The sequence below is a fragment of the Nesoenas mayeri genome (assembly GCF_963082525.1).
Source record: "Nesoenas mayeri genome assembly, chromosome: 2".
NCBI classification, from domain to species: domain Eukaryota; kingdom Metazoa; phylum Chordata; class Aves; order Columbiformes; family Columbidae; genus Nesoenas; species Nesoenas mayeri.
The window spans coordinates 144,387,658-144,401,345 of record NC_137543.1 but is presented as its reverse complement, the minus strand read 5'-3'; the positions used below and the strand labels follow the sequence as shown (position 1 = coordinate 144,401,345).

Sequence of the window (13,688 nt, the reverse complement as noted above, 5' to 3'; positions counted from 1 at the left end):
GTGGAACGAAACAAAGATCTTGCATGTTTTAAGCAGCTGGTACAGGCAACTTTTATAAGATACCAGTAACTGCCACACAGTGAAAGGCACGGGGATACATTGTCATTTAGTGTAGCTAAGACACATCTTTACAGTTTCCGTTTTTTAAAGTGTTCTTAAATACAAAAGCTACTGAAATACTGGATTGTACCTGTAAAGTTATCCCAGTTGGTTCCTGCCATTTTAACCAGAGCTGGGCATTTAAAAAGAGTGCAGTATATGGATACTGTACTTCCTATACATCAACACAAGAATCTGTCCACCATGAGCCGCAATAATTTTAAGGTAACTAGTATTCCTTATACCACTATATTCTGTTAGTACGTCTATTGAATTATTTTTGTTTTCTTTTTAAGACTTTACAGGGCATCTCAGAAATAATTATGATAATCAACAACAGTTTTAGACATCAGAGCCTCTTATACAGAAGTTAGTCACCCTGATCATAATCCTGAAATTACTTTCAGGTAGTTTAACTTCTGATCCTGTAGCTCTTCATATCAAATCAATGGAACATTTAAATGCAAAGTACGTTTCCTTCTGACTTTAAAAACCTGTCTGCACTGCTATCACCTCTGACTGAGAACAACAATAAAAAAATAAATTTACCATATGAATTGGACAGTCTTCAGAGGGACAAAAATGCTGCAAACACTATCAACACATACACATCACTTATTTTTCAGCTATACTTGATTTCTGAAAGGCTTGAAAGTCTGTAAGATCTGAAAAGCACAATTTTCAAGAGGGGGTAAAAAACTCTACTGCTTCTTTTATAGTCAAGTCTCTTCTTTGCCCTCCCCCCACACACACTTTTTTATGTTCCCATGTCACCTTTAACAGATTTTATGGAGTTAAAAGACTGATTGCTATCTCACATTTGACTTACAAGGAATGCCATGCTCCAGCAAATTGACTCCAGATGCTGAAAAATGTTCAGTCAAAAAGATGTATATTTTAATTTAAAAATCTATGTATACAAAATGATATCAAATGAAGGGGGGGACCTAAGCCAAATTTTTAAAGGAGGTCTCAGGAACTAAATGGTTGCAAGTAAGCAGACAACACTGCATCTCACTTCAGCTTCCATGCAACAATGTAATTTAATTGAAGTAATATTCGCTTGATCTTCAAGACCCGCCTGGACACATTCCTGGGAGATCTGCTCTAGATGAACCTGTTTTAGCAGGTGGGTCGGACTAGCTGATCTCCAGAGGTCCCTTCCAACCCCAACCGTTCTGTGATTCTGTGTGATTCAGAAAAGGGATGCACCTCTGAAGAAAATATCAAGGTCTGCAACAAAGGTATCTGGCAGGACGGAAATCTTAACAGCTTCAGAGTGTCTCCTTGTTCCCCTGCTCGGTCTATTTGAAATTCTAATTCTTAGTTTTATAAAAAGAGCTAAAGAACTAACGTAATCCAAGCCCATAACTGGAAATTTCAGGACATTTTATGCTTCTGCCATTAAAAAAATATATATATATTAAAGATAATGCCACATACTTGTACTCCATGTATCTGCAAAGACAACCAGCTCCTGGAAAAGCAGGCAGTTTATTTTGTTCACTATGCAGACAACAACAATAGCAAAGCTGTCAGCTAGATTTCATTCATATAAAGTAGTTTACCCAGATTATCCACACCTAAAAGAAGGAATTCAAACCTAACACCATATATATACAAGGCACTTCGTAGGCTTATGGGTCAAATATAATCTAAAAGCAAACGGTTTATAAAAAGCTCATAGATTTATTTGAAAACCTTCCCTCACCAAACAAGAAAGATTTATAGCTAAATTTGAAAAGTAGTAACTACAGCAATTTAAGTAGCCTTTAAGCCCTCCCAGTCCATTTTCTTATCTGGCAATACAGGTCCAAGTAACAAAACGTTAATGTGTTAATACAGATACTTATTATGTTTCAAAAAAATCATCTTCAGATGCCAATTCTGCCAATAATTCTGTATGGGAAATAATCTAGATCTACAGAATTTATTTTATTCATTATTAAATTCATATTTGCAAAGTTTCAATAAAAAACCAAAATTCTGAACAGTTTATAAATAATTACATCTTTTTACTCAGCTGTTCAACATTATGAAGTCTTTTTCCTGAAATGAGTAACTACCACAATCTTCTTCATTTTTTTAAGTGAAAGACATAACAGAGAAAGCATGAAAACACAGATTCCCTTTCCTATATTATTTTGGTTTTGGTTGGTTGGTTGGGCTTATTAGGAGTCTGAAATATATTACAAGTTCATAATTTGAACATAATAGTTACTATTGACTGTTAGAGCACAATAATGATTATATATTTTGGAATATAACTAGAAATTAATGCCCAGAGTCACACCATGATTTGAGAACCTAGTTTCAAGAACGTAATCTTAAAAATGCCCATTTTAACCTGACAGACACATCCTCATGCAACAGCTAACTAGTCGAGTACAATCTCATTTCCGCATATGCGAAGATCTTCTCCAATATAAGCAACCTGACATGCAAGCTATACCCTAGTTACGAGAACTTACCATCCCTGAGACATTTTTCACTTCAGAAAGCCCCTCACACGTGTTCTCACTCAAAAATTCTATGAGTTTTTGAGAAAGGAAAACTTCCTTTTGTTTTGGATCAAGTTTTGTTTCAAAGCAATGCTCCAAGAGTTTCTACTCTTGCGACATTCACAGGGGAGCTGATTTCTATCTAGTGCACAAGCCACTGCTGCCATGGAAAGTCAGGCAGCCTGGAGACAACAAAGATGGAAAGGCTGAACACTTCTTGTTTTCAGCAGCCCACCTAGTTAAGTACTATTGGTCTATATTTTTCTGTCAACATTTTTTAAAAAACAGAAAATGGTGCAATTACCAGTATGCAGTCTGCAATTACCAATCCAAAAGTCTTGACCAGAAATATTAATTCTTCCTTTATAACAATCATGATCATGCTTTTAACCATTTTTGTAAACTGAAATAGTCTCAAAGATATTTCAGTCTATCAAAGAACTTAAGACTCTCTGAAAATGACATTTTAAAAATCCTGATCATTGTATGCCTCAAGTTTCCCAAACTCATATTTTATGAGGAAATTAATATCAGAATTAAATATAGTACTCTGCTACCTGCAATATCTATTAAGTTATTTCAAGTGATTTAACCTTTTAATCCCTTCTTGAAATGAGTGCCACAGGAACGACAATAGCCTTTTTTTCCTAAAGCATCTCAGTACAAGATAAATTTCAGTACTCCATCATTATTCAGTTTTTCATAATTCTTTTCAAAACACATCTTTTGTACAGAAAACACTTAACAATAAACCTTGTAAAACTTTCCTATCAAGAAATCATTATTCACTACATCAGAGTAAATTTCTTACAACACATTTTTAGAAATCACTGTGAACCCTCACAGCAAGCACCGAAGATTTCTTAATTTCTTCCCAATCTTTGATAAAAGCATAAAACATATGATGTTGGGAACTAATTTCTCCAGACCCATACTGCATGACAGTTCTCAACTACCTACTGTATCTTGAAATGCATTATTTGCCCTGTTACAGTCTATTTTATATGCCAAACTGATGCACCATGTTATTTTTTCTTTAAGAAAGCCGAGGGATAATACAGCACAGAATTAGATTCACAGATAAGGGCCAAACAAGAATCTCTGTGAGCATGTGGTTTGATTCTTAGCTCTAGAACTTCCCACACTTGCAAATCCAATAAATAACCTCGATTAAACTGTGTCTTCTAGCACATAGTTGCACTCTGCTGAAATCAGAGCTACCCTCTCATTAGTTTGCTGTTTATGCATTCAAATCTTTTTAAACATGGCTTAGCACTAGAAGCTCAAACAACTGTTTATTCACCTTTATCCTTTTCCTTTTTAGCCCTTCCTTCCCCAGAAGACCAGCCTTATCCTGCAAGTGCACATCCATCTTTCCTACACATAATCTTTTACTTCAGCTCCACCAACACAACTCTTACTTTGTACTGCTTACCAAGAGTTCCATTTTACCCTGTCCTCATATCCAATTTATTCAGAAATTTCAGAATTTAAAAAAAATAAAATAAAAAAAATAATAATAAAAAAAAAAATATATATATATATATAGCATAAGGTTGATAATTGATGCACAGGGAAATAACACAACTCCAAACACTTTGATTTAATAATTCCCTGATCAAAATTAAACTGAGACTTAACTACATTTACTGCAAAGGTTACTGTCTTCCTATCATTACAGGTCTTTATTAAAATGTCGTGCTATATCAATTGAAATGTGGTCATGTACTACGCCACTACTTCTATTTAAAAAATACCGAAAATAAGTTCAATAAATTCTTTTCCATAACTTATAACCACCATTAATCATTAAATCTTTACATCTCTAAACATCTTGCTTTCTTGTAGGACACACATCCTAATTACATAACACAAACAACCCACCAGTCTCCTATAGCTTCACAAGTTCTAAAGACTTACTGAAATTTAACTATGACTGTCTAAAAACACAAAAATAGGAGGTACTCATCACCAGGAAATGCCAATTTTTACTTCTGGCTGTGACTGCTGTTAACACTTGTTTTAGTTAAGAACATTGATGGGGGATCCATTTTGTGATAGTCCGCATTCTCATAAGCTTCTACTACCTCATGTGATTTCTTCTCAATTACTTGATGTCTCCATATTTTCTACATCGAACAACCATCAATTTTAACATGTTAATTTTGCATCAAACCAAACCATTTCTGTTGAGCCTCAAATACGAAGAATGAAATTATCTGTACAAGAATTTTGCCTTGTTTTCTACATCGTTTGCCTAGTCCTAAAAGGTCATTAATATCTATTAGTGTCAATTTGTCTTTTCTATTCTATCCCCTCTGGAATACAAACTAGCTTATTAATACAGCAAGACTTCTTTTTCTGCTCTGGCTTCTAAGGCACCTACCAGGTAAATGTAATAGCACAAACTGTTTCAGAATAATTTTGTCTGAACTTGCTATCCAAACAGATACAGCTGGGAAGTCAAAGGTTACAGAGGAGTTCAAACATAAAATCATAAAGACTTAACATAGTTCAAACATAAAATCATAATGATTTAACATAAGCTCTGAGGGACTGAGTATCTCAACGAGAATGACTTCGAGTCACTCATCTACTTTGACGATGAGAGTTCTCTTACATCATGAGTACGACAACAAGCTCAACACTCTGATCATCCCTTTGCACACAAGCATAACACTTGGCAGAGGCTTCATCGTCATTTGAATTAGATGAGAAAGAAGAATAAAATACATGGACTAAGCTAAAGCATTTAGTAAACTCCCACATGAAGCTGAAATTTGACTGCACCAGGCGTAAGATCAACCCAGAGGGGCCTGTTCCAAAAAACATTAACTGTTTCTAAATCAGAGTTTGAAATATTGCTATATTAAAGTACAATCCTGGGTTTGGATACGTCCTTTATTCCAAAAACTGTCTAGTATTACCAACCAGAGCACACTGAAGAGTGGTCAACGGTAGAATATACATGATGTAGGACTAAAATGCAGGAAGATAGATTATAAGGTTGCCTCAGTTGTGACAAAGGAATTCCAGAAGATGGGCACAGTAAGGGTACTGAAAGAATGGGATAACCATTTCAAGGTCTGATTTGGAATTCAACCTTTGGGGGGTGGGGGGAAAGCTTTATAAGTTTTTGTAGGGTTTACAGTACTCATAAAGGCATAAAATCAATTATGCAAAAATTAAAATACTGAAGCAAATGATCCCCTGAAGACCTTAGCAACTGAAGTTATACTATACAGTTTGTTGTACACTTGAAATCAAGAAGAGAACTGGGAAATACACAGAAGCATGCATACATGCTTGAAGCACTGCAATTCTTCCAAAAGCAAGTATCCATTTAGAACTTGACTATAACTGTGCAAGAACTTTACCATAAAACAGAAATTTCAGTTTACTTCTGACACTTGATTGGTTTTCATTTTACCTCGCTGCATTATTCCACAACAGTCAGAAGGTACTGTATGGCAAGTAAAGGTTTTTTTCCCTATTGATGTGGGACATGAGTTCTCAGAAAGTTTTTCATGCACTGGAGTGTACTCCAAACGAAGTGGAGCCAGAGCCTGCACAAACTGCTTGACAGAAAAATACAGACCGTATGAAAGTTATGTTATCATAACTGTATTTTTTTTTCTCCTTCTCACCAGCTTATTATTTTCCACACTACTGATGAAATAAGGTGAAAGTAACATTTGACCTTGGCATCTACTACTAGCAGAAGAAAGCATTAGGACAAGATGTTACTAATCTCTTTTAAATTCCTGCATGAATGTTTTCTGGTTTTTAATCACCATTGTTGTTAAAAGAAAAAAAAGAAAAATCTTCAGCAGAATGGACCGCAGCTTTACAATACTTTGGACTGCTTTACGAATTATTCCCTAGAACAATGCTGAGAATGAAAATTAATCCTGAGCACACAACTAGTATGACTTATAAAAAGTTAAATAGCTCTATTAAATTGTAGGGTTCAGACGAAAGCCTCCCTTATTAAAAAAAGGTGATCCTGAAGTCGCTCCAAAGACCAGGCCCATTTTGAGGGAACCAGTATCAGCTTTATCTAACTCCAACTGACAATTGACTTAGGTCTTCTTAGACAACAAACTTACAGTGTTTGTGAATTTCCAGCAGAAAGGTAAGTATGGTTTGTAAACAAGCTATTTTTTTTAACAGGGACAGATATACTAGAAAAATGCTAATTTAACTAAAAATTCCTTATCACCCTACCAAATAATTTTTTTTTTAATTTCTTTAAATTACTTTTCATTCCTTTGGGTACATTGTTAAAGCAATATATACAGCATTTCCTATCAGATTATAAATACATTTCAGAAAAAATTATAAGGAGCATTAAGATTGAACATTCAAGCACTCAAAATTTTGAAAGCATCAAATCAGTTGCATGGCAACTGTAATACAAACTGAGTGTATGTATTGTAACATCTTTTAATTACACGGCCTTGTACTATTCATGGTACATATCTTCTTATTAAGCTGGAAACCAGAAGTTCTGTGGACTGGAAAAAGTTTGGAGAGGACAATTATTTTCACAAAATGAGCTGAACATCCTTACCCTGAATTAAAGTTTTATGGAAGACATTTAGTTATGTATAAATAGCACATGATGAATCTGCATTACCTTTTAAGATAAGGTTTCCTTCACATTTCATCTAATTTGAACATTAACTGTGAACGGGATTATCATATGTCTGTGAAATAATGACTTTCATAATTTTTATGGATCTCAACAAGTACTCTTAAGAAAATTGAAAAAGAATAGTAGCCTCAGACAGCTGCAGTTAAGAAGGTTATTTAAAAAAAAATGAAAAGAACACTCTTGAAAAAACTCTCTCAAAACCTTTGTTTAGTATCATCTAACTTATTCCTGATTCTGCTTCTTTGAACAAGGCAATTCCAAGTAAGAACCAGTATAACCTTTTCGGCTTGACTTCCCCTGCATTTTCTCACTACATTTAAATACACAAAATCATATTTGAGGTTCGGGGTCAAATTGTTTAGATTCACTCATCAGATTTATATGTGTCAGACTATATAGAGACATTTCAAAGAGAAACATCGGCATATCATACCTAAGAAAATGTATGTTTCTAATAATACTAGTAATACTCATATGCCATTCCTCGTTGTAACAAAGCTGTAAATGGACTGCTAAACCCAGACAATGCTTATGATGAAGTGAGGAAAGAAGCACTACAAGCATAAGAAAGATGGGAAATCAGGGAGAAGAGCACATGAAAGCAATATGCCCAGTTTCTGGATGAATTTAGAGCTCATGCTCAAAGGCAAAGTCATCCCATCTGTTTGCTATTTTTCCTTTGGGTTTTCAGGTTTTTGTTGGGGTGATTTTGTTTTCAGTTTTTGTTTGGTTGATTTTCATTCATATTCTTTGGCATCTTCAGGAAATACCACTGGTTTAGAGAAGAGGTCTAACACTTGCTAGCAATATTTTAAGTATGCTTAACAGAGGTGAAATCATAGGCTGAATATCGTAATAAACGTATTAAACATAACAAACATATTAAACGTAATAAGCAGCTGATAAATGTAATAAAACCTACCCAGCATTTCCATACATGTATTTCAAAGCTTTTTACAACAGGGGTTTAACATTATCACTGGCATTTTATAGATGGCAGAGTGAGAGGTAATAAAGACGACGAAGGAAGAGAGGCTGGACCTGGCAAGGGAAAGGCCTGTTCTAGGCGCTGACAAGACCAGAATATTCTAAGACAAATACAAGGTGGGATACAGGGGTCATTCCCTTCAAAACAAGATCTTGTATTACCATCTGTTCCCTCAACTACAACAATACATAATCCACCTCTAAGAGTTTATAAAGAAATAAGAAAGTTCATACTGAAATAATCAGATCACTGATCTAAGTCTGTTGGATGACCTCTGTCCATGACAGATGCGAGGTTGACACTAAGAGATGGACAAGGCACTCAGACACACGGTGTGAACTGTGGGGTTGTCATATGCAGGGACAGGAGTTCGACTCCATGATCCTTGTGGGTCCCTTCCAACTCAGGATATTCTATGATTCTGTGCCTTTAAAACTGCATTTTAATCAAAAATACGGACAGTGAACAAGGAACTTCTGCCACATGCAATTTATTATAGTTGCCACTGCTACTGCCGTTATTATCCACAATAAAAATCATCATTTGCCTATATATATCAAAGATTTAAAACTAAATGGTTTTGAGATCACATTTTTAAGTCCCTGCCTTGTTCTGAAAGAAATATGAAGTTGTTTCTTGAAGCACATATATTTTTAAAGCATTGCTTGTTTACACAGTGAAAATATACACTATAAAAGAATAAACCTGGCCCATAGCCCACAATAATTCAAGCTCCATTTCTCTTTCCTCCCCAAAAAAGGAAAAATAGGGCAAAAAATTCCCTAGTACAACAAAAAGAACAAAATTTCAAAGTTACAAAATTGAGGTATCAGATAGTTTGCTAGTTTTTAATCCAAACAAAGGCCTTGAAAGAAACTTCAAAGCAATAGAGACTTTCATAGATACAATATCCTGCAAGGTCATTCCACACACAGGTTTACTGGGAACAGAAAACCTCTCACAGCCCCAAATGCACATAACATTTAGAACAGAGGAAGAACAAACCAGCCAATTTCAATTGCTAAAAAGCAAGGAAGAATATGAAAATGTCATCCAGCTGCACAGGGGTCCAGATTCAGAATATCCTTTTTCATGTTTAAACGGATAATTCTCCATATAGAAATTTTGATTTTTAATTTAGTTAAATCGGGAAAAATAATTGAGGGACAGCAAGCTGACATGCCTGAGTACTGATTTTGTTTTCTCTGTGTAACAGAACACACAGAAAATATAGTCTGTCTAAACTATCACTTATTTTAGCTAAACTAGTCACATGTAATTTCCAAAAAAAACTATTTTCATGCAACTTATTTTTCCCCCCTACAGCCTCAAAACCTGCATTTATATAGCACACAGGTCAATCTACTAGAACCACCTACAGTAGAGGGGCACCTATATATGGAATAAAACTTACTCTTCCAACAGTCAAAATCCTAAATTTACTTTTTTTCCCAATGCTACTCTCAAGATACTTTAAATGACACTCTGTTCTTGAAAAGCATACTCAGAATTATGGCTAAAATAATAAAGACATATTTTGAGGTAAGAAAACAAATCCAATAAATGCCTACCTGAACCCACTGGAGATGAGCCAACACTAAGACTTTGTAAACTTCCATTCCTGAGCAAAGTTGGAGATTTTTGAAGACCAGAGCTCGTCACGCTTCCTGCAGCAGATGCCACAGATGAAGTTGGGGAAGCAGAAGAAACTGAAAGATGGGAAAGACTTTCTTGACTTTTATTTCCTTTGGGTCTACCAGGCCCATGTTTACTTTGCTTATTTCCTTTCCGTTTCTTCTCTGTTACAGTTTCTTCTTCTATTCCAGAAGTTTGAGATCGTTTGTATGCTGCAGAAGTAAGGCTTGAATTACCTATGTCTCCAGGTGAGCTGTCAAAGTTTTTCGATTGGGAAACAGCTGATGATGAAGGGAGACCAATTAAGGAAGTGAAACAATTGACACCCCCGTCTTGACTCCCAGTCTCTCCTTTATGTACATCTTTGGTTGACGAAGCCTGTTGAGAATGCGTGAAACTGTCACTTCGCAGATCTGTGTCTGCAAAACTCAAAAAGTCCTGGGGAGACTGAACTGAACTTCCAGAAGACGACTTGATGCTCCCAGGAGTGCCCAAAAAGCTTCCTAAACGAAAGAAAGAAAGAAAAGGTACGATTTTTTATTTTTCCTGTAGTTGGTGAAAATTGATGAGAAATATTAACATCTTGGAATACACAACTTTAAAGTGAGAGGATTTCACAAGAAGTGTTACCAAGAGCTAAAGAATTGGTTTTTAAGGTAATTCATTGCTTCTCCTGCTGATCTTCACTCTACTGCATCTGATTCTCAGAACTGTATCTGAGATACAGATTTGAATGTTGGGCACAAACAAGCCGAAAATCAATAAAAGGAGAATAACAACTTTGCTGCTTAGGCAACTTTGACATCCCTCATGTTTTGAAGCCACAACAAGCACGTGGTGCAAGTCAGAGCAGTTTTTTTAAAACATACACATATATAAAAAGAAGGCAGCTGACAGAAACGGGCTGTGATCACATCTACGCAATGCCCGCAATCGTCCTTACCATTCTGCCTAAATCAAGGGTCTGACACAGGTCAAGGGAACACCAATTGCATTTAATTCACCCTGGCTGAGGAAGTGTTCCACAGAAGAGGTATTTTTTCAAAAGGACAAGGGAGGAAGTGGAGAAAAGTGTATAAAACTGGCATTTAAAAAACTTTGGCACTGCCAGAAAAACATGAAGATCTTTTGTGTAATAGTATTACACTGCTGCTCTAATATTTGGAATGCAGTCATTTCATCATTGTGCAAGGCAGAAAATGAAGCACACTTAGGAAACACAAACATAAATTTTCACTGAAATTCATTCATTTTATATGAGTGGGTGCATGCGGGTACGGTTTTGTAGAACTCAGACTGATGACAACTATCTCATCAAGAAAATGCTCCTAAATATGACATTAGGCATAAAAAAGTTCTTTTAAAATTACTGGTTTATCATTAGTACTCCATTAAACACTATTAAAATTCCATTTTGAAATATAAGTTATATTAATACAGCAATTTAAAAAGCACAAAAACTTTGTTTTGTATTTTAAATAAGTTATATCAACTTCACTTAATGCAGCTTTAAAGAAAATACGTGCACATAGTGAAGATCTATTGTGCCATCTGCAGTGATAAGACTTTTTCCATGAATGCAGGATTCCAGAAGGTATTTGGAGAATTTAAACAAACAAACAAAAAAAAAACAAACAAACAAAAAAACCACCCACAACTTCAATTTTTTCAAGTAAGAAAGTCTGAAATATTGAAGGAGTTCCAGATGAATTTAGAAGTGCTGACAACACAAATAAGCTCAAAGAGCAACATCATAAAGCAGAAAGCACAATCAGCTTCTGTATGCCACAGTGAAAGTTATGAAAAAGCAACTGCGTTATAGAAGGTTTAGTTTGTTGTGTTTCAAAATAACATGTTTTATTAGTTAAGTAATGAAAAATACGGACTTTTAAATTTTTTTCTGTATTCAACTCTAATAAAGATGCCGTAATATAATTTGCTTTTCAGAAGTGTCAGCAGGGCATTTAGTGAGTTTTAGAATGTTCAAAACATCAAACTTTTTTATTATATAAGCTAAATAAACTGTATAGAGTTGTCATGTAATCATCATCTCATGTATTTCAACGACAAAGAAACATAATGAAAAAGGTCCTTCACTTTGAAAAAAACAGTATATTTTAAATGTCTGCATCTTGAAAAACTATTTAGGGGCCACCACATCCTATACATTAGGTAGTCCAGTTTCATTCAACTATGTACTAACTAAAAAACATTAGTATTTTTCCCTTAAAGAGCTAAGACAGACCCCTAAACTCAAATTCATATGTTAAATTTTACCCCAAGCAAACTTTTCAGCACATAAACTTCTGGTTTTAGCAGTTAAAGAGAATACCTTAACAGTCTTAAGAAAAGCATCAGTTTTCTTTTCAAATACGCACAACCCTCTTTTTCACGTTATGACAATGAACATTTGTTCTCTAAAAAAAATTATTTCCCCCTCAAAGTGAAACAACATTCCCATTACTGCGGATGAAGGATAAAGGATTTTCAAGTTTGAAATACAAAAGGTTTCTAATTCATGCCGAAGCAGAAGTCGTGTTACAGCGCAACAATTAATACCTTGCTGAAAAGGGCTGGCTGCAGTCACAGTTGTTCCTGGATTTCTTCCAGCACCAGGCTTTCTTCCCCTCTGACCTGAGCTGTGACCTGCAGATTTCTTCCCTTTGCTTTCTGACCCTCTGGCCTCTGAAGAATCTTTTCCACTTGAAACGTGTGTAGAAACTTCCTGGAAATTTGCATTTGTAAATCGAGCTGTAGTATCTTCCAACCGCTTCAAGGAGCCTGACATGGAGCTGTTGCTAGTGCTTGTGTATGTCTGGCATTTTAAGAAAAGAATTAAGAGAAAAAAAAAACAGGTCACACAAAAAACTGTAACAAAACAACTGTTTAAAAGAACCCATTCTTTCAACTGAATTGGGAAGTGTTCAAATCCTAAGGTAACTATCAACAGCAGGAGTTAGACTGAATTGTTAGGATTTTCAGCTAACAATTGAAGTGCATAAAACTTCATTTTGTGGAAAAAATGCACAAAAGTAATGTCAGCTTTAGCTTTTACTTCACTGAGGTCAATGGATCAATCTCAAATCTATGGTCACACAGGCTTTACAATCTATGTAAATAGGATATTGTTATTTTACTGCTTAAAGATAAAAAGAAGAAAATGAGACTTCAAATGCTTTTCTGAAAATACAGTTATTATGTAGTTTGTTTTGTCAAACTGGAAACATTCCATTGGCAGTGGAACTGATGTGAAAGCTTCAGAACCTAAGAACTTGCATTTTGAAGACTTTATAGGCTCAACACCAAATAAAAAAATCAACTCCAGCAAGCCCACCATCCCTTATGCCTTCACTTCCCACCATCACACCAGGATTCCACACCATCTGAATCGTCCAATTCAGCCAGTGCCTAAAGTACCATCAAGTAAAGAAGACATATGAGATCTAGTTGGCCAAGACCCATGCAGGACTGACTGGCTGCTCACTCCAGACCTGCTGCCCCACAGGAAGAAGAAAGCACAACATACTCTTGAGCTGCCAGTGCAGATATCTTCCTCAACCCCTACATATCCCCAAGAATTTTGGCCTGTCTCCTACACCCATAAACTCTTCACAGGGCTTTCAAAAATTGTATCTCTAGGCCCGCTATTCTTCTGTTAAATTTTGTCAGAATTGTTCACGTTGGTTCATAGGAAGTAATTTAGGTGGTCAAGGAAACTTTGTACACAGCATTAGGAAACAACACAAAGGAAAACAATTGTTTTCACAATTAAGAAAAACAAATAGTTGTAATACCAGAAGTTTAATAT

The 13,688-nt window shown here is 35.4% G+C and overlaps 1 protein-coding gene across 6 annotated transcripts in view; it reads right to left on the bottom strand.

Moving 5' to 3' along the window:
* MLLT10 (MLLT10 histone lysine methyltransferase DOT1L cofactor) overlaps positions 1-13,688 on the bottom strand; it is a 130,284-nt gene that overhangs the window by 52,198 nt on the left and 64,398 nt on the right. For 5 of the 6 annotated variants that reach the window (XM_080338565.1, XM_080338567.1, XM_080338566.1 and 2 more), the window contains 2 exons: positions 12,440-12,695; positions 9,817-10,383 (listed from right to left, as the gene is read on the bottom strand). In XM_080338565.1, the coding sequence (XP_080194691.1) occupies positions 9,817-10,383; positions 12,440-12,695 (823 nt within the window). The remainder of the gene's footprint in view (positions 1-9,816; positions 10,384-12,439; positions 12,696-13,688) is intronic. The other variant, XM_080338568.1, reaches the window with a different exon arrangement.